Source organism: Cibotium barometz, chromosome 45, assembly GCF_041138505.1.
Source record: "Cibotium barometz isolate CiBa-2024 chromosome 45, ASM4113850v1, whole genome shotgun sequence".
NCBI classification, from domain to species: Eukaryota; Viridiplantae; Streptophyta; class Polypodiopsida; order Cyatheales; family Cibotiaceae; genus Cibotium; species Cibotium barometz.
In genome coordinates this window covers 39051025-39073886 of record NC_141090.1, presented here as the reverse complement: position 1 = coordinate 39073886, position 22862 = coordinate 39051025, and the positions used below count along the sequence as shown (strand labels likewise).

The following is a 22862-nucleotide window of genomic DNA, read 5'->3' as shown; positions in this document are numbered from 1 at the left end:
AGAGAGAGAGATCCGAGCGCTCGAGAGCCGTATTCGCAAGGTAACTATCTCCAAAATCATGACGCTTCGTGTGTCCTTCACAACTACATATTATTTGATTTAGTAAAAAAACTTTAAAAAAATACCAAACCTTAATCTTCAATTCATTCGAAGCATTCAACTAATTAGTAATGTTTTAGCTCAAAGGTTTAAAAACGCTATCAACTATTTAATGGAATTTCTTTTTCCATTCGTTGTAGGCCCCTATGGTCATTAAAAAATAAAAATCAAAGGTTTTAACCTTTGGCATAGAAAATGAAAAAATGAAACGACCTAAAGGAGGTCGTAGGGTTCCATGAAAGCTTTGCGGGGCGTCAGCGGCATGCTGGACAAGGCGTTGCCCGCCACAAGGCTACTGGAGAAATGTCGCTTCATGTTCCAGGTGCAGGAGGCCCTCGAGAACCAGAAGGTCGAGTTCGCCAAGTACGTACAGTTTTCTTTCGCAGCTCTCCTCCAGTCTTCTTATCTTCATGCTTTACTCAGATATATTAGACACGACAATCATATGGATGCACTAATCCATCACCTTTCTTCGTGTACACATGCATGATTACCTACTCGTATGTACGTACGCATGTATGTATGTGTGTATGCATGCATGCACATAATCTTTTGTGAGTATGATGTGTTTATCTAGTCATAGGATACATTGTGGTTATCCAGAGATTCAGACTACTTATCACCTGGGCTACACTGCCAGGGCCACATGCATTCAACACCCCTCTCTGTACTAGCCGTCTGAATTGAAATCCCAGTAATTTCCCAAGTTCTGTCTGTTATCAAGTGACATGTATAGAAGGGACATTCTCAAAGGGGAATGAGGGATTGTGGTATGTACTACTTCGTAGAAAACATAGAGTGCACGCTATGTTGGATTGTCCCCATAAAACAACATGTGGGGTCATGAATATGCAAAGTCCATAGTTGTCCTGCTTGTGCTTGATGTTGGGAATGCTCACTTGTGCTGAGAATTATCAGCAAACTCAATTTATGTTATGTTTTCTTGTTTTCATTTTGTATTGGAAGAAACACGTGCAGCCAGTGGTAATCCCTGGGCACCCGCAAAGTTGTATTGGATTGTATTGGAAGCAGACTCCTTTTTGGTAATCTAACCATAAGGGGGGGGGGTCAGCCCATCTTCTGGCCCCTAGTGTGGTGTAATGTGCATATTTGTCATCTTGTTTTATCAAGCATGCTTATGTGTATTTTTCAGATTTCATGATTGATTAGATTTTTTGTGTTTAGTTGCCCTTCTGTTTACATTGGTATCAGAGCATGGCTTTCTACACAGTTGTGCCTAATATGATGTTGGATATGTCTTTAAGGAGTCATTATCCGTGAGAGAAGGTTGGGATTCTGAGGTAGCCCTCGTCTTATTGTTGTGTCTCGAAAGAGGTTACCTTTGGTTTAAGTGACAGTGAGTGTGTGGAAAGACTTCGTGGCTCTCCTGTCTATGTAGGGGCACTGTTGCATCCTTGCAGTCTATTCGGTATCATACTTGGGGAACAAGTAGAGAGCGATTCCGGGGCACGGAAAATTCTTTTCTTTCTGAAAAGTTGGAAGATACATTATGGCTAGCGAGTTAGATCATTCTGTGGAGGACTCTATCACCCGTACTCGCCGCATGCGGGAAGAAGATAGAAACAGGGATCATGTTCGGGCTTTGGCGGATAACGATCCACCGTTGTCTGTCGGGGCTAAGGATCAAGAGGATATTGATGCCTTGATGAATGAGCTTGAAGAGCTCCGTGCTTTGCAAAGAGATCTTGATGTACAGAGGGTCATTGAATCAAAGTCTCATGTCAAGGCTGATGTGGTCACTTTTGATGCAATTGCCCAACAGATGGGAATCGACAAACCTCAAGAGTTGGCTGTTGCTTATTTAAAAAGCCGTGGCGACGTTGTTTCCGATGATGAGGGCAAGTGGGTCTTCACACGGCAGCCTCGCAGGCTATCTCGTGAAGGGAACTCCGATGATGTTGTGAGAGGGCATGCAGCCCACACCAGTGATGTGAGAGGGCATGCAAACCGCACCAGTGATGTAAGAGGGCATGCAGCCCGAGCAAGTGATGTAAGTGGGCATGTAGCCCGAGCAAGTGTTTTGAGGGGACTTGCAACCCATGCCTCAGATATGAGGAGGCATGCATCTTGAGGAGATGCACATCGGCATGCAGCTCGTGGGGATGATGAGGGGTTTTCAGCCCATTTGAGAGATGTAGATGATCTTTATGCATTGTCGATGGTGTCTCCACCTTCTAGGTATGTTCATGCTGCTAAAGTTCCATCCAGAGTGGAAGGTGTTACACGGGAAATCAGTCCTAGATTTGGGCGCCGTCGCCATCGTAGACATGACAAGGAGGATGATATATTAGAGCGTCGGGATGCCCGTCATAGCAAAAAGGCCAAAGAGTTCAAGTCAGGGGACAAGGACATCAAATTCGAGAGCTATAATGGAAAGAAGATACTACCAAGGCACTTGCTTTCATAAGGCAATTTGAAATAGCCTTTTGCACTGAGGAATTTACCGAGAAATCTATGCTTAGGCATGTGGGTATGCATCTTAAAGAGACTGTAAGTGATTGGTGGATGGCAAAGCTTTTGGATAGGACAGCTGCCCGTACATGGAGTGCTTTCAAAGAGCAATTTTATGTTCAGTTCCTTCCTCCTCACTTTGAGAATGATCTATGAAAGGAATGGGATTGGCTAACACAGGATGAGGGCGAATCCGTTTCCTCTTATGTTTCAAAGTTTTGGCGGATTCTTCTCAAAGCCACACCTTTCATGACGATTAGTAGTACCTGTGAACCTCGACAACAGCTCTCGTCACCAAATGGCAACCTGTACACCAAGCTCCCAAATCAATGCTTATCCTAGGGATAAAAACTCCTGTGCCTGTACCCTGTAATCCAGAAGGCCAACTGCCTAGGGAATAGTAGTGGCACACGTTGCCAAGTAACCACATCCCCCTCTCAAGGTGAACACCCTGAGAACCTGAAAGAAAACATCTCTACACCAGCAAAACAAGGCTGAACTGGCACAAACTCATAGACCCCTCTTCCATCGAGAAAGGACTAACTGTCTTCCACACCCCTCGAGGATCTAAATCCAAGTGTGCACCCATGAGTTTGAAAACTCTAACAAAGCAAAGATTGGCCGAGCAAGGGCTCAAGGCCATGTGGGAAGGCACCATTCCTTGAAAAGAACCCCTGCCTCCACTGCCTCCAAAAATGCAGATGAGATAATGCAAAAAACCGCTGCTGTAACCAGCCGGCAGCACGTGTACCAAGAAGAAGAGAGGGTAGAGGAAAACACAGCACCTTCAGCACCTCCTTTGGCTGCCCCAGATCTGCAGAAAACGCAGCACGTGTATCTCCCCTACTCGCTGCCCCATATCTGCAGAAAACGCAGCCATAGGGGGCTGCCCTCCACCTCTGACTTGGAGGCAGAAAAAACACAGCCTGTAGGGGGCTGATCTTCACCTCTATTGGCTGCCCCTTCACCTCTTCACAAGGTCCTAACATGTAGCTATAGGGGCTCCCCACAGCACCTTCTCCAGAGAAAAACGCAGCCATGCTGCCCTCCTTCAGAGAAAAACGCAACTACGCTGCCCAGAACCTCCTTCGGGAAAAAACCGCAACCATGTTGCCTAGCACCTCCTCTGGAGAAAAACGCAGCCATGCTACCCAGCACCTCTTCTCCAGCAGTTAAAAAAACGCAGAAACCTCTTTTCTCAAAAAAACGCCAGAACACCTTCTGTAGAAGAGCCTCAACCTGGTGCTCTAATACCATGTCAAAAGTGCACAGCGGAAAGCGTGAGACATAGGCACAAAGAGAAAGAAATGAATTTTCATAATGATGAAGAAGCAATGGTATAAAAAACCCTGTGCAAGGGGTGGTCCCCTTAGGTGGGGGCATGATGAACAACTACTCCCGTAAGAGGGAGGACCCGCCTGGAAGCCCCTGTCAAGGTGAGTACAAATGAGAAGGAGGCAAGCCTTATACAGCCCCAAAATAAGCGGGCCGACTTGCTCGAGAAGAGACTCACGACTAGCTAAAATAAACATGTGAAAAATGGGTGGCCAACCCTACAACCAAGGGCCGACTTGCTCCAGAAGAGACTCACGACTAGCTAAAATAAACATGTGAAAAATGGGTGGCCAACCCTACAACCAAGGGCCTGAACTTGAGGGAAAAATATGGTGCTGCCGGGGATAAATCTGGTCACCCCTGATACATAACTTGGGCACACTACCAGGAGATGAATAATGCTAACAAGTTTATGGATTTATGGATATTTGGGACACAGTTGGCTCTTGTGCCTGTGTTTGGTTATTATCAAAGTTGTTGACTCAGGATATGGATACAGTTTGATTCTTGATACAGTTGACTCTGGTGCCCGTATCTGACTTCGGATCGTGGATCTGGATTTATGGCTGAAATATTATGGAATGGCACCATTTGGTCCCTTCACCAGTCTTGACCAGTGTTTCACAGTTCACACGCTGACGGGAACCAGTTTGTATCATTGCTTCTTCATCATTATGCAGATTCATTTCTTTCTCTCTGTGCCTATGTCTCACGCTTTCCACTGTGCACTTTTGACAAAACTAAGTCAAAACTTTTGATATTAACCAGACACAGGCACAAGAGCCAACTGTGTCGTAAATATCCATAATTCCATAAATCGAGTCAACAACTTTGATATTAACCAGACATAGGCACAAGAGCCAATTGTGTTGCAAATATCCATAAGTAGCTTTAAGTACCTACAAAAGAAAAGTAAGCAGAATACATAGCCATAAAACATCTTGCCATGCCATTGGACTGCATAAGGGCACCACCCCTATGATCCGTACGCATGACCAAGCCAAACATGCTTCACATGTCTATATGGTTCACCAGGGCAACGACCCTTCCATGAAACCACACATGCTTGCCAAGGTTTCCCCTTCCACGAGTCTTCACTCACCAGGGTCACCAACCCTTCCATGAGTCCAGATATGAGCTCACTAGAGTCACCAACTCTTGCATGCGTTCACAGGGTCACCAACCTGAAGTCTCTCACTAGGGTCGCTAACCCTTCCATGAGGTCATGAAGACTCACTAGACAGAGTCACCAACTCTTCGATGATCCCATGAGTTCAGATAGTGAGAAATCAAAGTCATCAACTCATCTCACTAATTGGAGTCACCAACTCCTCTCACTGGACAGAGTCACCAACTCTTCCATGAGTTGAGATACTCACTCACTAGAGTCACCAACTCTTCCATGAGTGCAGTGTAACATAAGATATCAATAAATCACATGCATAGAGATCTTGGTTCTCCATAAACATGTCTGTAACAGATAGTTTTACAGGCATTTCGGCCGCCATTAGTTTTACAGTCATATCGGCCGCCATTAGTTTTATAGGCATTTTGGCTGCCAATAGTTTAACAGGCATTTCGGTCACCAATAGACATCCATAGAAAAATCCTCGATCCATGAGATATCCAATAAATCCACTGTAACCATAGTATACTCTTAGTCTAGAATCAGGTAGTCCATGTTAGTGATAAATAATTCATAGCTTTGTAACTGCATATGCGACATATTCTAGCGTCCCATACCACTAGAATACTCCCCATATGAGATCCTTGTGTAGGTGACAATTCTAGCATCCCATATTGCCAGAAGCCTCTATTACACAAGACCAAAACCATAAACTATTCATCAAAACCATAGAGGAGCCTTTTCCAGAATTAGAATGGTTTCCAAGGAAAACGCCTTTCAAAAAAATAGCTTTCTTGAAACACATCTCAAGATAGACATGAGAACATTCTCCACTTGCCTCAGCAAGGGAGTTCAACATGTACAAAATTCCAAATATTGGCAAAAAGCATCAACTTGGTAAAACTCAAAGTATACTTAGCTTTTCTTTGCCAGGTTCGTCATGAAGCCATAAGATATCTCGTCAGCATACGCATAAGATATCTTGAGAGATAGCTCCATATAGCTTACTTGTCTGCTTGATCCATTATAATCCATATGGAAGGAGTGCTGAACATAGGCACATAAAACCAACTCCATACTCCGAGGATAAATTCTGTGAATCCATAAATCCTTAGTCCAAGCTATCTACTGTGCATGCTCATATCTGCTTCCACAAGCTCAATAGCAAAATTGTTGGTCAATGTAGTCCACTTCTGATCTTTTCTCTCTCTCTCTCTCTCTCTTTCTCATTGTTGGAAGGAAGCCTCTTGCTTCCGAGAAAGCCTACGCTCTGATACCAATGTCACAAGTTGGGGTCTCCCGGAATGATAATAGATAGACCAACACTTTAAATACCAGACATAGCATCATAACACAGTGGAAGAACCATAAACAATATAGAAAACACTGCACTGAGCCAGAACGGCCGCCCCCCCTAGGAACTCTGTCACAAAATGGGCACGTGTATACGGAACCAATTCACTACCAAAACAAACAACATACATCAACCATTCCTGGCATATACATGATTACCATCATTGTGAAACATTACATGAGCATATACATCCTGCAAAACATAAACCAACTTGCACATGACAGGCCAGCCCCCTCTCCTTGAGGTATCTTTATTATCAACAGAAGTATTTATATGTACTAGATGCGGGTGCTCGGAGAGTACACACTCATCTAGCTGACACCAGATTTATCCAACTGTGAAAACATAGGTAAACACATTACGTGCAACTCCTCGGTCACCAACCAAGGTTGAGTGGTCACCAACCACTCCTGTTGCAACACCCTCGGTCACCAACCAAGGTTGAGCGATCACCAACCGCTCCTGTAGAAATACCCTCGGTCACGAACCACTCCTATACCTTGATAGAGCGGTCACCAACCATCTAACAAAGTGCTGTCCCAAACCTGCAAAACAGTTACCAGCCATGGTTTTAGCTCACTGGCCACCCGCAGGTTCCACCAGATCACATCCCCAAGCTTGATACTTGTCTAGGGACATGTTTGCTGAAGTTTCGTTGCGAGAAACCTCCTGCAAACTTGTAAAAACAGCCAATAATGGCCCTTACAACAGTCGGCTAGCTCCTTTGAGGCTCTGTTCACCCGGCTCTCATATGCCACTGCATGGCCTTCCTGGTTCGACACTGCACCAATACAACTTCCACATGCATCACATTCCACCGAGAAAGGTTTATGCAAATTTGGAACGATCAACACCGGTCCAGTCATGATTGCTTCCTTTAGGCATTCCTTTGCTTGTCACCCTAGTGAAATGTAGCTTTCTTCTTTGTTAAATCATGCAAAGGCGAAGCAATCTCTGCGAAGAGCTAAATAAACCGGCGATAATATGAGCATAATCCGAGAAAGCTCCTGATCTCATGTACATTCTTCAATTCTGGCCAATCTTTTATAGCCTGCAACTTGGCGGGATCCATACATACTCTATCCTTGGATACAATATGACCAAGGTAGTGAATTTCAGCCAAGAGAAATTCACTCTTCTTGCCATTTATGTAGAGCTTATGGCGACGAAGCTCTTCAAACACTATGGCCAAATGCTCCTTATGTTGCTCTTCATCTTTAGAGAACACAATGATGTCATCAAAGAAAGTACCTGTGAACTTTCTGTGTGCTCTGAAGATACGATCCATCATACGATTAAAGGTGGCAGGAGCATTGGTAAGTCCAAACGGGACCACCAAGAACTCATAAAGCCCAAACTGCGTATGAAAAGCAGTTTATGAATATCCTGAGGGGCCACCCGTATTTGATGATATCCACTCTTAAGATCGATGCGGCTAAAACATGCTGCACCCTCCAACCTATCCAAAATATCATGGATACGTGGTATCGAAAACCTGTTCTTTATCGTCACCTTGTTAAGGGCACGATAATCCACACACATCTTGTACGTCTCGTCTTTCTTTTGCACCAGCAACACAGGTGAGCAATAAGGAAATGAACTTGGGCGTATCAACCCTTTCTCAAGCAAGTCATTAACTTGCACCATAATCTCTTCTTGTTGACTTGCACTCACCCTGTAAGGAGGTCTATTTGGGGGCGTACTCCAAGGTATCACATCAATACGATGATCCTCGGGATGCTCAGGTGGAAACTCTCCTGGTAATGCATCCCTGAAACAATCACCATCAAGAAGACTACTGGTGTAGGATATTCAGTGAATATTTGTCCAGTCAGCTGGCCGACAGTAGACCAGCTCTCCATGAAGTCCAAAGGGACTATAAATAGCAAGAGTGCTCCTCTTTCAATTCATTCAATCCTCTAGGGATTGGGTCTCTAGGAGTCCCATAGGGAGACAGTTTTGGGTGATGTTCACCTTTTAGAAGAAGGCAGCCTAGGGCTGTGTAAGAGTACCTTTTTGTACTATATGAATATACCTGAATTTCCAGCATATCTCTCTCTCTCTTCTCTCTCTCAGAGCATCAGGCTCAGCAAAGCTAAACACTGATTTAGTCCCATATGATGGTGTACAGGTCCAAGGTACAGGAAAGTACATGGATACGAAGCCCAAGGTAAGGAACACAGAATCGGGAAGAGCTCCCAGGAGGTTTGTTGGTAGTCCTGTGAGCCAGATAGGTTCTCGGGCAATGGTCCCAAGGGAGGTTTATCCGCCAAGGGGTGATGTGAGAGTGCCAGTTTCAGAGTCGGGGCAGGAATGGATTGTGGACTAGATGGAACAGATGCATAGATCTTAGTCTGAGATAGAGTGGTTTGGAGAACGGGCCGAGCTTTCAGAGAAAAGGGTTGCCAGGAATGGATGGATGACAGAGGGACTTCGGGAAAAGGATTGGGATGATGACAGTCATCCAAGAGCAGGTTGGAATCCCGTCATCAAGTTTAGCAAAGGGGGATGTCATGTGCATGATAAATGCCATGGACCTTCTCAGAGCTAATCCAGAAGGGGGCAGCCAGTAAAAGATCAGTAGAACCAGAATTTAGGAGCCTCATGTGCAGAAACTGGTGTGGACTTGGAGCAAGGCATGGAGGTCATGAAAGAGGATGCTCTCGGCTGTATGAAAGAGGCTGTATGAAAGAGGTACTGTCGACTGGTTCTAGGAGCTGTCGGCTGTACCAGAAAGCAAGGGGGGCTGAAGCGCATCAAGAAGACCAAGGCGACTACTGGCGCAAGATATTCAGTGAATATTTGTCCAGTTAGCTGGCCGATAGCAGTCGGCCAGCTCTCCACCATGAAGTCCAAAGTGACTATAAATAGCAAGAGTGCTCCTCTTTCAATTCATTCAATCCTCTAGGGATTGGGTATCTAGGAGTCCCATAGGGAGACAGTTTTGGGTGATGTTCACCATTTAGAAGAAGGCAGCGCTTCAGCCCCCCTTGCTTTTGGTACAGCCAACAGCTTCTGGAACCAGCCGACAGTACCTCCTCCATGCAGCCGACAGCATCCTCTTTCATGACATGCCTTGCTCCAAGTCCACACTAGTTTATGCACCTGAGGCTCCTAAATTCTGCCCCCTTCTGGATTAGCCCTGAGAAGGTCCATGGCATTTATCATGCACACGACACTAACAGCCTGCAGCCCTGTAGATGCAGTCGGCCAGCCCTAGAGAGAGAGAGAGAGAGAGCAGCCAGCCTTGGGACTCTTGCTCTTGGCACGTACTCCACCTGTAGCTCATGCAAATGAGTAAACTTGCTGTTTTTCTTGTCCAAACAGCTCCTAATAGCCCACGTTTTTCAGATGAGTGCTCTACAAGTCAGGGCTTGCCCACTTTGGCCCTCCCACACCCAAAATAGCAACTCGTGGAGCTATTTGGGAGTGCCCGGGTGCCCATCTCTCATAATTGGCCTTGTTTCATTAAAAATAGTCCAACCTAATGTGAACTCACTTATAAAATTATAAGTGTGTCTGTCCACACTTTAAGTGAATGTGAACCCTGCACCCAATAAACCTTAGGAACATGAAATAATGAATAAATTGGGTTAAGTGTGCACACTTACCACCTGCAAAACACATAAGGAAACCATGAGTCCCAAACAGGTGTGCACATGCATATCGACGGGTTGTCCAGGCGTCCCTAGTGCCCATGGACATTCATAGGCAAAATACCAAGCAATGTCCAAGCATCAAAAACAAGTCATCCAAACATGTGCAACTCACATACATATGCTGTTGGTGCACAAACATAGTGGATGAAATCTCCCAACTTACATCTCGTACATCCAACTAGCCCGTTCACAGGCATCGTCCACACAGGACCAAAAAGTACTCACCAGGGTAACCACCCTTCCATGAGTCCAGAGTCACTCACCAGGGTTACCACCCTTCAATGAGTTCATAAATCATGCCAAGAACTCACACCAGGATAACAATCCTTCCCTAGACCCCTTCCACATGTATTCAATCATGACATCATTCCAGACGTCTGCCAGAGAAGTGGTGACAAACTTCTTTATTCGCATAGAAGCTTTTACAAGATACCAAGGTGTGGGTGCAAACAGCACTGGATTTTCCACAAAGCATTAGCACATCTCTTGCCCAAATCTCAGTCTAGAGCCAAGATACAAACATCTCCAGAAGCTGTCCAAAACTGTCCCAAAAACAGTCCCATGAATTCAGCTCATAAACAGTCCACGAAACAGCCTGGCACGGAGTCCAAAACAGCCTTGAATTCCGTGCCAAATCAGGCCCAAAACTGAGCTATAAATTAGCCCCAAATGTGCTCCATAAACAAGCCCAAATCTGCCCATGACAAGGCCAGAAGAGAGAGAAAACTGCCTGTTGTACGGCCAGCGCAAGAGATCATCACCAGGAGCTGCTGCACAGCCAGCACAAGAGAGAAGAGAGAGAAAATCCGTAGTTGGCCAGTAATAAGGGAGAGAGAGAAATACTCCAAGAGGGATGCGCATGGCAAAAAGAGAAGCCCCCAACTCAAGTCGACTAGCCCAAAATATCAACTTTATGCTTTGCTTGGTGCGTACTCCAAGTTTTAGCCCAAAAATATCAACTTTTTATGCTTTTCTTGGCTTGATAACCAAGTTTCATCTAGGCGCCTGCTTTTGTCCGCCTTTCCATGCCCAAAATAATAATAATGTCCAGCTCGTCTTTAATGATGTGTGAACACACCGACTTATAAACATTATAAGTCACTTTGACGAATAAAATCCCATGCTTCTTTTGCTGTGTCAAACTTTGTCGATAGATGCTTCAGCTTTCTTATGTGGAAAATCCCCGTTCACACCTTGGTTCCGCTCAGTGTGTGAAACACTGGTCAAGAATGGTGAAGGGACCAAATGGTGACACCTTCCAAAACCTAAACTTACATTCATGTTTGGAATCTGGTTCTGAGGCTCTTGAGGGCTTCTTCTTCTTCTGAGAAACACTTTTCTTACTATAAATCTTTGCAACCGGATGTTATCATCCAAAGTTTTGCAACTGTTGTTCCTCACTTGAAGCTTATGGTCTGGGAACAATCCCCGCATAAGGAAATCAAGTAGGGTGACTACATCCTTATGTGTTGCTTTTGCGTAAAACTCCCTAAGCGTATGCAAGTATGTGTTGAAAGACATGGTTTCATATCTAGCTCTGTAAATCTGGATACCACGTCATACTTATCCTCCTACTGGAGGAACTCTTCCCTGAACATCTATTTGAAATCAGCTCGCACTGTAGGCTTGTTTTGAAGCTCTCTCCACCATGCAAGGCTTTCCTTTTCAGGAGGCCTTGTACCATCTATATCTTCGAAGAATCCTAGAGGGGATGGAACATTCCACCTATTCAGCCATGCATCAACTATCTCTTGTGTTCTCTCCTTCACCCCTGAAAAGGCCTTTGGGGTAAAGAAAGGAGCAGCTAAAATGGGTCCTGCAGGTGCGGGAGTACATGCCAACCACCTTCTGTAGGATGATAATCTGTTGATGCAAAGTAGAAATCTCCTTCCGGAGAGTGGCTACTTTTGTCCTCCTCTGCTTTTGTAAAGCAGTTATCTTTGCTTGATTTGGGTAAGCTCTGGAATCCCAAGGAAGCACTTTCCAATTCTCCTCCATCTTCTTGGACACGACAGCAGTGATTTTATCCGATTTCTTGCTACTGGAGGTTATGCTATGAGGGGCTTCGGATGGTGTCCTTGATCTCTCCGACCCTTTCGTGCTAGACATATTATCGTCAAAGTCTATGGCATCTATACAGCACTCATTAAAGGTTGTTCGCCTTTGCAAATAAAGATAGTTGTGCAAGTTTTGATGTTTCAAGCCTCCAAGAAACAACAAAATCAATCGAGGTTGACTCAGCTTCTCATCAACTGAGCAGTGGGAGTAATAATATCTTATGCGTCGAACGTATTCCCGTACTGACTCACTCTCTTATTATTTGGACATTGTTTAGCTGGTGGACATGACTCCACACCTGCTCAACACTCTAAATAGAGTGCACATGCAACTATCTGCACACCATTGCGCAGGCTGAAAGACTGCCTACTCTCTGCCACCCCCTTCATACTTATACCCAATGGCCACCATCTTTGAATAGCATGGGAATGACGCAATGACTCTCTCTCTCTCTTCAACTTGACTATGAAACTGGAATTATGGAAAAAGAGTTGTTGAAACCGATCTCAAACTGGAATTTTACTTGCATTGGAACCTCTGTTTTTTCATTCAAAGGACTGTTTTACGCTAGAATTATGGAGGAAGCATTTGGCTTATGTTTTTCTAAGAGGAGGTTTGTTGGAACAGCTGGCGGGGAGTCGTCAAGGGAGGTTCCTCGCGGCAAAGCCTACCGAGGTCTTGATCAGCCTCGGTACGATTAAAATGGTGCGCTTCCGGTACGATTAGTGAGGACCGACGAAGCGGTCCTTGAGTGAAGTGCTAGGACACCTAAGGAGGATCCTAGAGGGTTCTGACCAAGCGATGCACGGGCTCGCGGTTGCTAGGACACCTATGCGTACGTCGAGGAATATTTCGGATGGACAAAAAGGAAAGATTTTTGAGAACCAAATTTTCATACTGGATCATGTTGGTTGGTCAACTGGTCTTCAACGGAGAGTTCAGAGGATAAATTTTTGTAATACAATGGACTCGGAATTTTAGAAAACGATGATCAAAAATATTTTGATTTCTATTGAAGGATTGTTTTTAAAGCCAGTTAAATCTGTTATAAATGGCAATTTCATATTGGGTGTGTATGTGGTATGCCTACCTTGATTTTTGCATGAATGGCCGGCTAGGGGGTCTGGGAACTCTTTTCCTTGGTACCCGGGCAAAAATCCAACCAAATCTTTATAAAGGAATCCCACCAATTCAATGGTCTAACCCATGGGCCGGATGGGGTTAGGCTGGATCGGAGGATTCCTGAGAAACAACTAGATACGGCTGGATCGGAGGATTCTTGAGAAACAACTAGATACGATTAGTTACGTCATTTAGTTTTAAATCCTGAGAAGACCTTGTTCTGTGGGAGGGGATCATCGGCTGTGCCTCATAAATGAGGAAAAAAGCGGTGATACCATGGACCAAGTGCAAGTCTCTTCTTGATTTGACCATGTGACTTTCAGGTTTGGTCAGGTCAGTTTATCTCGTTAAGACTTGACTCGTTAGAGTAATTTCCCCGTTAGAAGATTTTGCCCCGTGCCTTCCGAGCGAGGGGAGTCTTCCGGGCCCTGTCTCGGAGGGGCCGCCCAGGCTCGCCTCTCGTCCCGGACATCCGCGGGCGAGGCCCCGAGTGTGTGGACCCCACCCCACGTGGGAGGCCGACGCCGCTTCCACCACCGGCAGGAGCCCCGAACATACATATTACAAGGGGGGTCCACCCTCTCCAGCCCTTAGGCCCTATTGCAAGTCATTTGAATTTCAGCATTGCTAGCTTGTTTGGTGTTGTGCCATTTCATCCTGTTGTGCTCATCCTCGTCTGGGAGAATTTTATGAGACAATGCTGAGCAGGGACATGGAGTAGTGGCCCTTTCCTCACCGGCACAGAAGGTGACATCAGTTGGCACAGTGTGGCTGTTCCCGCCTCCAGTGGACGTCCCCCTCCAAGAGTGGCCAGCCTTACCTCTACGGAAGGTTGCAGTCTGCCCAGGGGCGGATGTTTTTTTTGTTAACGAGGGATAAAAAGAAATAACTTTTCATCTCGTCTCATACTACAGTGAGTAATATTCCCTTCATGAGTCTCACAAATCAGCGGCTGCATTATCTGTGGGGACTTTTGCAGGAAAGAAGAAGAGTTAAAGAAAAGGGAGGAGAATTTGAGGTTGAAGGATCGTGAACTCCAAGATTCCCTTATTGGGTTTTCCAAGTTTTTACAGGTGGCACAATTTTCTTTTTCACATATTTTAATTTGTTCAAGACCTGTGGTATATCTCCCAGTACGTTTTAAAGATATTTCTAGTATACAAATCTATGCTTTGTAACAGGAAAACAATGCTAAAAAAGTACGAGCTGAAAAGAAGGCCTTAGATGAGGCTCGAATTCGGCAAGAAAAGGTCAGTTTTCCTACTTATGTCTGTGAATGATAGTAGTGGCAATTTCAGTGCATTCACCTGCTATACATCTTGCAATTAGGACTACAGGAAGTTGAGATTAGAGAGCTGGAGAGCAAGTTAGAGGAGCTGCAAAAAGAGAGGGCAATTGCAAAAACTTCTCTAGAAAGGATGCTGGCCTACCAGAAGTATCTTGAGATCGTGGTTGATGTAACACAAGAGTACCATGAAATCAATGACCTCCTTTTGAGGTCTGTGGGTGTTTTTAGCTCTTATAGACAGGTTACACATTAAATATATATCCTTGACATTTAAAAATGTAAAAATTAAGGCAAGAAAAGAAAAAAGGCCAAAGATTAAGAAACCCTTAAAATGTGTACTGGGCACCTCAAATACGCAAGTGTCTGTTGATTCAAATCGCACACTATGGAACCATCCATCAATGATGTATCTCGCAAAGCATTGGTTGCCTTGGCCTTCTTAAACTATGTAGCGAGTATTTGGGCCAGTGGTTATCTTTGAGAAGAGGAGACTGTATTTGTTGTCCTAGTGATTAGCTCATTTGTAGCCTCCATGTTGCTATGAACGTGGCAGCAGCTGTACTTCACATCTGCTATCCTCTTTGTTGTGATTTTTATGTAGTAGGAAGATTTTTTTTTTCTTGGTCAATCTTCGTACCAATGCAATAGGGTTGTCACTTAGTGGGATGACTGTGGGCAATGAGGCATGCCATCCATCACCATTCTCGTCTACAACCAGCCTTTGATGTGCTCTCAAGGCAGCTTCCATGGCTAGGGCTAGCACTGAGCAAGCGGTCAAGGCATTTTAAGGATTCTTTGAGAACCATCTTGCTCATCCTCAGTGCAGTGGAGCTTAAATACATGGGAGGAGAGACGTTCACATCACTGGCGGTCTCCATCATGCAGTCCCTTTCTAATGGATTATGGGGACAGTCCGCACTCACCTTCACCGGCTCGATGTCGGGGGACTACTGGTTTGTCGAGTTCTTCCTCCATGCTTTGTGAACAACAGACTCAGTTATTGAAGCTTTTGAAGCCTCCCAAGTTCAACGGGAAGATGGACGGAGAAGCCGTCATCAACTAGTCCCGCAAGATGGATGCCACATTAGTAGTAGCAGGTGGTTCGGATATTTTTCAGCTCAATTTGGTGCCTACGGCATTGACAAGTGCCGCCCTCTTGTGGTGGGAAGGCCACCACTCATTTCTTGCTGGGATGATTGGATGATTGCCTTGGGGCAATCGTGAAGAAATTTTTCCTCGTAAACTACTATGTGAGTTAAAGTGGCAGTGGGAGTGCTTTTCACACGAATTTGGAACCTCCAGATGGCCCAAGGGGTTTCACAAAACACTTTGGTCATTAATGCTGTTAAACACTGAAATCGGCCATAGCCTCAACCATATGCCACTTAATCCACAAAACTGTAAAAGAGAGATCTGCACAGTTGTTTGACACTGCATAGAGGCTGGAATGGGCCGACCCCCCCTTGGAGTATTTTATTACCCAAGAAGAAAATATTATGTACAAGCTTTGAGGGCCTTACTCTCATAGTAACATGGAACGCCGTTCCATAGCTTGGGAACGAGGGAACGCGTTCCATAACCTGTGTCGTTTCCGCAAATGTGCATCCTTGGCTAAAGGCATTCTGGGTCTAATTTTTGAGTTAGTGAGAATTTTTGTATTTTTCTATGATCATATTATATCATATGAGAGTGGTGTATGACCTTGCATCTAAAAGGCTTGGCAATATATGTCCTTGCATCTCCTTAGCTTGCAAATGGTAGCCATATGGTGATGACATGTCGTTCCCATTTTCTTTTTAGGTTCCCATTCCCGTTCCAGAACAGACCCCTGTTCCATCTATCCGTTCCCGTTCCATGTGATTGTGCTTACTCTAGATGCCGGATTATCCATATACAAATGCCATCACACAGCCCAACATGGGGCAACCATAAATTTCAGCCGGTATAGCAATAACATGGACTCGTACAATAGGTACAGAATCTGAAACAGCAGGTACAACCCTCCATTCAGTCGATACAGCAAGTAAATGGACTGGTACAACAGATATAGTTTTCCATTCAGTTGGTACAATAAGGACATGGGCTGGTACTACAAGTACAGCCCTCAAATCGACTGTACACGCACATCTACGTGCAAGGAGAGTTTTAAAACATCCACGAAACGCTCGACCTGATCCAACCATCAAACGGTCCTTGGGGGCATAAGCAGAAGCTTCCGGAAAACCGAGCAAGGTAGTCAAATATCAATTATGTCATCGACCTGGACATTTCCTAATATGAAAGGGGTCTGGTGAACTCCAAGACATCTAAATATTTGGAAAGTACAAGCTCTAGGAATGGGGGATTATCCTAGAATACAAAGGATCACACTCCTAAAATCTAGGAGGGTTACTATTTTTGGACAACCTCGAATGGAAATTCCATTCACCTCATTGTGTCTGTAGGCTAGGCAAATGGGGAGACTTGTTGAAGCACCTTTGACAGAATGTCTGCAAGCTGAGATATTTTTAGAGATGAAGTTTATGGACATGTGGCAAGCTAGTGGATCAAAGTGAGACAAGTGGCCTCACACTTGGCACCTCAGCTCTACACTTGTCATTATAGCTTTTACTTGCCATTCTAGCTCATGGGAGGCCCAAATCTATAAATTGGAGCCCTCTCTCTTCCTTTAAAGAGGCTCTCTTGTTGCAAACTAGCCTCTACTATGATGGTTGCTCGCATTCTTGTCTCCAACACTTTATGGAGAGTTCCTACACTCCTCCCTTGCATAGAAAGTCCCCGTGATCTCTCGAGCGGGGTATGTATGGTTACTACCCTCTAGATGTGGAAGAGTTTCAAGTTTGGGACTCAGTAGAAAGTCCAACAAGAGAAGGGCAAGGAAGTTCCTAAAGATGGAGTTGTTGAAGCCATGGAGGATAGCAACAGTTCTAGTGGGGGAGTATCACGGACACAACTCTCTCAGGAGGAGTTTGGAGCCAAGAGATTGGCTGATTTCAATGTTTTCAGTGTGACTCCATTGAGCATATCGTGAAGGATTGTCGAAGGATCTTGGAGGAGCAGTCCAAGGAGGAGGCTTCTTCAGAACCAGAGGGTGAGTGTGAAGGAGATGCATGTGTGCACGTCTCAGCTTATTTCATTTCTCAGGTAGAGCACACACTAAGGTGCTTTATTGCATCATGCCACATGCTTGAACAAAGGAAGTTTCCGGGCAGCTCTCTAAGAGGGAGTCTTCACAATTGCCATTTGCACTAGGTGGAGAATCTTTGGCCTTAGTGGCAATTGCTTTAGTTTTGGGGCTTGTACAAGAGGACTCTTCTCACCTGCCATTTGCATTGGGTGGAGTTCCTTTAGTGTCTAGTGTTTGGTGTCATGGAGGCACCACAGGAGGACACGTCACCAGATTTCACCTTTGGAAGACAATGGGTGTGTCATCACAGTGCACAATTTTTTGGAGACTGTACTGACAATGGTTGGAGTTTTTGCTTTAGTGCATCAGCGGATGTATTAATTGGAGTGTGTTCCATAAGAAAAGGGTGATCTAGATGTACATCTTCCGAGCATTACGATGGATACTGATTTGGTGCAGCACTTCTAGGGAGTATTGATCGTGGTTCTGCTTTCTTCCTTCAGGGTGCATTGGAGTTGGTGCAAGATATTCTTGTGATCCATCTCAGCTAATGCATTAGTGGTTAGAGTGTGGATAGTGGAGTTTTGTCAGGCCCATAGTTGTATTGTGTACCCACTTAACACTTTCTGTATAGTGCTGTACATTCCGAAGGTTATTTAAAAAAACATGTTGTACATGGTCTGTTATTGAACACCTTGTTCTTGCTCCGTGTACCCGATACATTTGTGCTACTGCCTTGGAACTTGTTGTCTTGCTGCTTGTTTGCATGCCTCCTTGCCAACCACGTGTTCTGTCTTTCTCAACTCTCTTGCTCCTCTCTCTGTCCTATGCATAGCTGAATTCCATGTAGTCCGTAAAATACCGTACAGTATGACCCATACAGGTACCTGAAAAGGCCCAAAAAAATGTTTTTATTTTCTTTATTAAGGGACCCTATTATCTCATACATTTGTGCTGTCGTTCCATGCTGCCCCAGTCAAGGTGCTCTCCTTGCTGATGTAGGAGCCCGACAGAGAGAGTGACACTGGACATAGCCACCGAGATGCAGAGGTCGGCGAACTTTACCCAGAGGCCCATGCCCACGCCGGCGTCACCCATAGGAAGATCACAGCCATCATTTTACATCATCACAGGACTCCCTCATATCGGCTCAGCTTTACCCGTTTGAGTGCCATGTTGCAATGCCCCATGCAAGATATCTCAGGATGATATGTGAGCCTATGCTCTTTGTACATGGATCAGCTCTAGCATTTTACCTTTGTCATTTTCTTTCATTTCATTTCAGTACCCATGATGATGTATTTCATGGACATGATGTGATCCTTTTGGTCTCATGGGTCATTTTGGCCTTTTGTAGATGTTAATATAACTCTCTCTCTCTCTCTCTCTCTCTCTCTCTCATAGTCTCGTAGACCCTTGGGGTATTTTGTAGACGATAAAATTACTCTTTCTTTCTCTCTCTCTCTTCCCCCCTCCAGTTTCCCCAAATTATTTTAATTTGTTCCCAATGCCCAATTTCTCCAATGCCATAGTTTTTAATGTTTTCCTCAAATTTTCCAAGTTTCCAATTTCTCCGATTTTCATGCTTGATTCCCTATTTTGCCCAATTTTTCCAAATGTCCCAATTTTCCCAATGTTCAATTTACTCCAATTTTTCCCAATGTCAAAATTTTTTACGTTTTTCGTAATGTTTTTAATTTGGACTTTATTTGTGTGCGCCATATGGCATTTGTATCCAGATAAGCATTTACTAGAGTGTGGTATAATGCATTTCATTGTACATGGATTGTGTCAATTTTATTGTATTTGTTAATCATGTTTTATATTATATGAACATACCTAAAGTACTTGTCTTGATGCCTACTTTGTGTACTTGTACTCTTTGCGAACCGTACTATCCCTAAAGTACACCACCACCTTGGCCAAGCCTCTTCATGGAGTGTTCTTGTTAGCTACCGGAGGATTCTCAGCAACCTCTAGTGTTCTTCCTGTGCAGCACGTGAGGATTCTCAACGGCTTGTATTGTTTCATCATGGATGGTTGGACAATTGGAAAGTGCTGGATCGGACAAAAGCTTGCAAGTCTTTGTGCTGACGTTGTGAGGATGGAATGTAAGTCTTCGCACTGAACGCAAAGTGGTCTGTCAATGCTCGGGATCTTGGGTGCCTTGCTTTGATTGGATCTTTTCCTTTTATGAAAGGGCACTTTATATGGACACCATGTAACTGAGGGCAATTGCCCCAAAAAGTGAAAATTTTTTATTTTTTATTTTTTTATATTGAGGTGGAAAATACACCACCCAACCAATATGTATGATGAAAATAAATTTTTCCCTCCAAAAAGCTTGTAATTCAAGGGTCACGTCAGAAGCCTGTCATCAGTAGCCACTACATCCATAACTAACTGTAAGGTCCCCACCACAACTCCATAAACATAACTAGCTATCAGGAACCACGACATCCATGAGATCTCGAAATTGTGGGGATCCCAAAAATTATTATTTTTTAATTTTTCTCATAAATGTAATTTATTGATGAAAAACTCCATGTTAGTATATTTGTATATCAAAAATATCATTTTCTACTTAGAAAAACGGATTTGTGTTAAACCTCCAACAGCAAACTTTTAACAGACTCTCTCACTCTCTCTCTCTCTCTCGCTCTCTCTCTCTCTCTCTCTCTCCCTCTGAGGATCTCTCTGCTTAGCTATGGAGTCTTTACAAGCTATGTGTGTAGCCCCTTGTGAAGCTAGAAAACAGAAGGTTGATTTACACATTCGTATTCCTGAAGAGTATGGCAGCTCTAAAAAAACCCATCCTACTGATGCACAATCTATCCAAGCTTGTAGGATAACTAAGGAGAAAAATGTAGGTCTTTGGGTCGATGGGCATCTCTATCCAATTGACCCTCCATTAAGAGCAAACCCTCCTTTCTGCGATTTATCATCTTTTATGCAATTTGTTGGTGAAGGAGAGCTTGGCTTGTTAGGATACTGCAACAGATTTGATTACAAGTGGAGCTTGGCAAACCCATATTCTCCAATCTCAATTGCAAGCATCACAATTCAGTCTTTTAAAATGTCGAGAAAGACTTAAAACATCATCAGATAAAATGAAAGAGATCCTCGCAGAGAATGTGGAGAAGGATACAAAGATTCAAAGGGTAGAGGAACTTATCAAACGACTCAAAGCAACGCCAAATGGTGCTCGTGAACGCAAAAAGACATTGGCTGGTATAGAATCTCTTGCGTTAAATCAAGTGCATAGGTTAGGTGGACAACCATCTGATAGCCGAGTCGTCACGTAGTCGGCAAGTGGACACGTGTCGTGGGCGGTCCTATGACTTGGCCAACAATAATAAGACAGGCCGACCAAGGATGGGGGACCTATATATAGGCATACTGGAAAATCCTCAAAAGTATATGCATTTCTCAGCGATCAAGGCCTTTAGTGCGATTCTCTGGTGTAAGGGCTGGCCAAGGAGACCATTTGGCAAAACATTGGGCTGTGATTTGACATCTTCAGTGTCAACCATCTTTTGTACTAGAGATTTAGTTGTAACACTTCATTCTTGAACATATATATATATATATATATGGGGGGGATGCTATACATGCATGGTCTATCACTTCTGCCTGTGGCTCGTACGGCTGGAAATTTCCTCTTGATATAGGGTAAGTCCCTGGTCCCCGATGTGGATGTCCACTCTGTGAAGTTGCATTCGTTTGTGAGCTTTTGTCTCTCTAGAGTTTGTCCTTTAGCGAAAGCCACTTGGTTGAGAAGTGTGGCTTTACATCTTGGGTTATGTGATCCAAGCTTTTATTGTCCCCGATTTTGTTGAATGATGTATCACATGGTGTGGAGAAATGTTTGGTTCACAATCAAATTCTGCATAAAGAGAGGCAGGCTGTTCTCAGGCACATTTATTTGTGAGCCGATGGCTTCTTTACTCCCATGATCCATAGTTGCCAGGAAATACACACACTCATTGTCTATCCTTTTAAAGATATCTCACATGTTTATTTTACCCAAAAAGCTCCGTTTTCTTCATTAGGCAGTCGACTCTTTCTTCAACAAACGATGATCTGAAGAAGCATGTAGAGGAATACTCTGAAACATTAGAGAAGCTTCGCATGGATTTACTTGTGTACCGGAAAACTAGTCACGATGAGATCCTCAACTTGGAGAACGATGTGAGCTCTGCCAAGCAAGCGTATGAAAGGAAGAAGAGAGAAACAGCAGAGATACAATTACACATGGACTCGGTTCTCCAAGTCGCGGCATCAACAACACTTGCACGCGGGCAGGTCTTAGCATTTGAATGCATACTATAATAAATTTTATGGTTATTTTAGATCCTCTCACTTATGCTTTTTGAAGTGGCTTATGCATGGTTTGATTGGGGCGGCTTCTGAGCAGGTAAGTGGACTTTGCCAATCAAGAGGAAAACTTTATATTAATGGCTGTGAGAGAGAGAGAGAGAGGATGCAGAATTGCCAAAATCAAGGCCTTAACTATGAGATCAACTACAAACATACTCTACTTGCTGTGGTTCTGTCTATGGTATTTGCATAGCTCCATGTTTAGTAAATGTTTGCTGCAGTTGGTATATTCCACACGGCAAGTGGCATTGCTTCGATTAGTTCTCTTGCATGTCTCAAATATTTGTGCTATTTATACCCTTCCTTTGGTAATCTACCCCCCTCTGAATTAAAGGGCTACCTACTCCTTCAATGTGTATTCCTCGAGTTCCTTTGTGGAGAGAGAAATGAAATGAAATATTAACGTCTTCAAAAGGCCATAATGACCTATGAGACCAAAAAGTTACATCACGGTGGATCTGATACAATGTCTAGATAAAAAACCAGAAAATGAAAAAGAAAAATAAAGATGATACTACTGGCACCTAGAAAATGAAACTGGAACTGGAAGGCAAACAGAAACCCTTATAGGGTGTGAATATAGTGAGGGGGGGCTACGCTATGGAGGTGAGTGGAGTATAGTGAGTGAGAGAGAGAGAGAGAGAGAGAGAGAGAGAGAGGTCCTCTTCATACCACCCCTCTAGTTAACTCCTCGCTCCATTTTAAAGGGCTACCTACTCTCTCCATCGGGTTCCTTTGAGACTGTGTGTGTGTGTGTGTGTGTGTGTGTGTGGTGAGAGAGAGAGAGAGAGAGAGCACATGCACCCGTTGCACTTGGTGGATAAAATTGTACTATTAGTTTT

At 44.2% G+C, this 22862-nt stretch overlaps 1 protein-coding gene across 1 annotated transcript; it reads left to right on the top strand.

Annotated features, from left to right (window-relative positions):
• Nucleotides 1-282: 282 nt before the first annotated feature.
• LOC147612739 (cilia- and flagella-associated protein 73-like) lies at nucleotides 283-21987 on the top strand. Its single transcript, XM_086782850.1, has 5 exons — nucleotides 283-462; nucleotides 14205-14298; nucleotides 14407-14475; nucleotides 14563-14723; nucleotides 21693-21987. Exons 1-5 carry the CDS (start codon nucleotides 335-337, stop codon nucleotides 21970-21972), a joined length of 732 nt encoding a protein of 243 aa, XP_086638976.1. The 5' UTR covers nucleotides 283-334; the 3' UTR covers nucleotides 21973-21987.
• The last annotated feature ends 875 nt before the right edge of the window (nucleotides 21988-22862 follow it).

Excerpts from the sequence above, each read along its gene's own strand:
- LOC147612739 (XM_086782850.1), top strand. The coding sequence starts at position 335 with ATGAAAGCTTTGCGGGGCGTCAGCGGCATGCTGGACAAGGCGTTGCCC. Across the intron at positions 14,299-14,406 it reads GGTTTTCCAAGTTTTTACAG|GAAAACAATGCTAAAAAAGT; the intron begins GTGGCACAATTT and ends GCTTTGTAACAG. Across the intron at positions 14,476-14,562 it reads CTCGAATTCGGCAAGAAAAG|GAAGTTGAGATTAGAGAGCT; the intron begins GTCAGTTTTCCT and ends TTAGGACTACAG.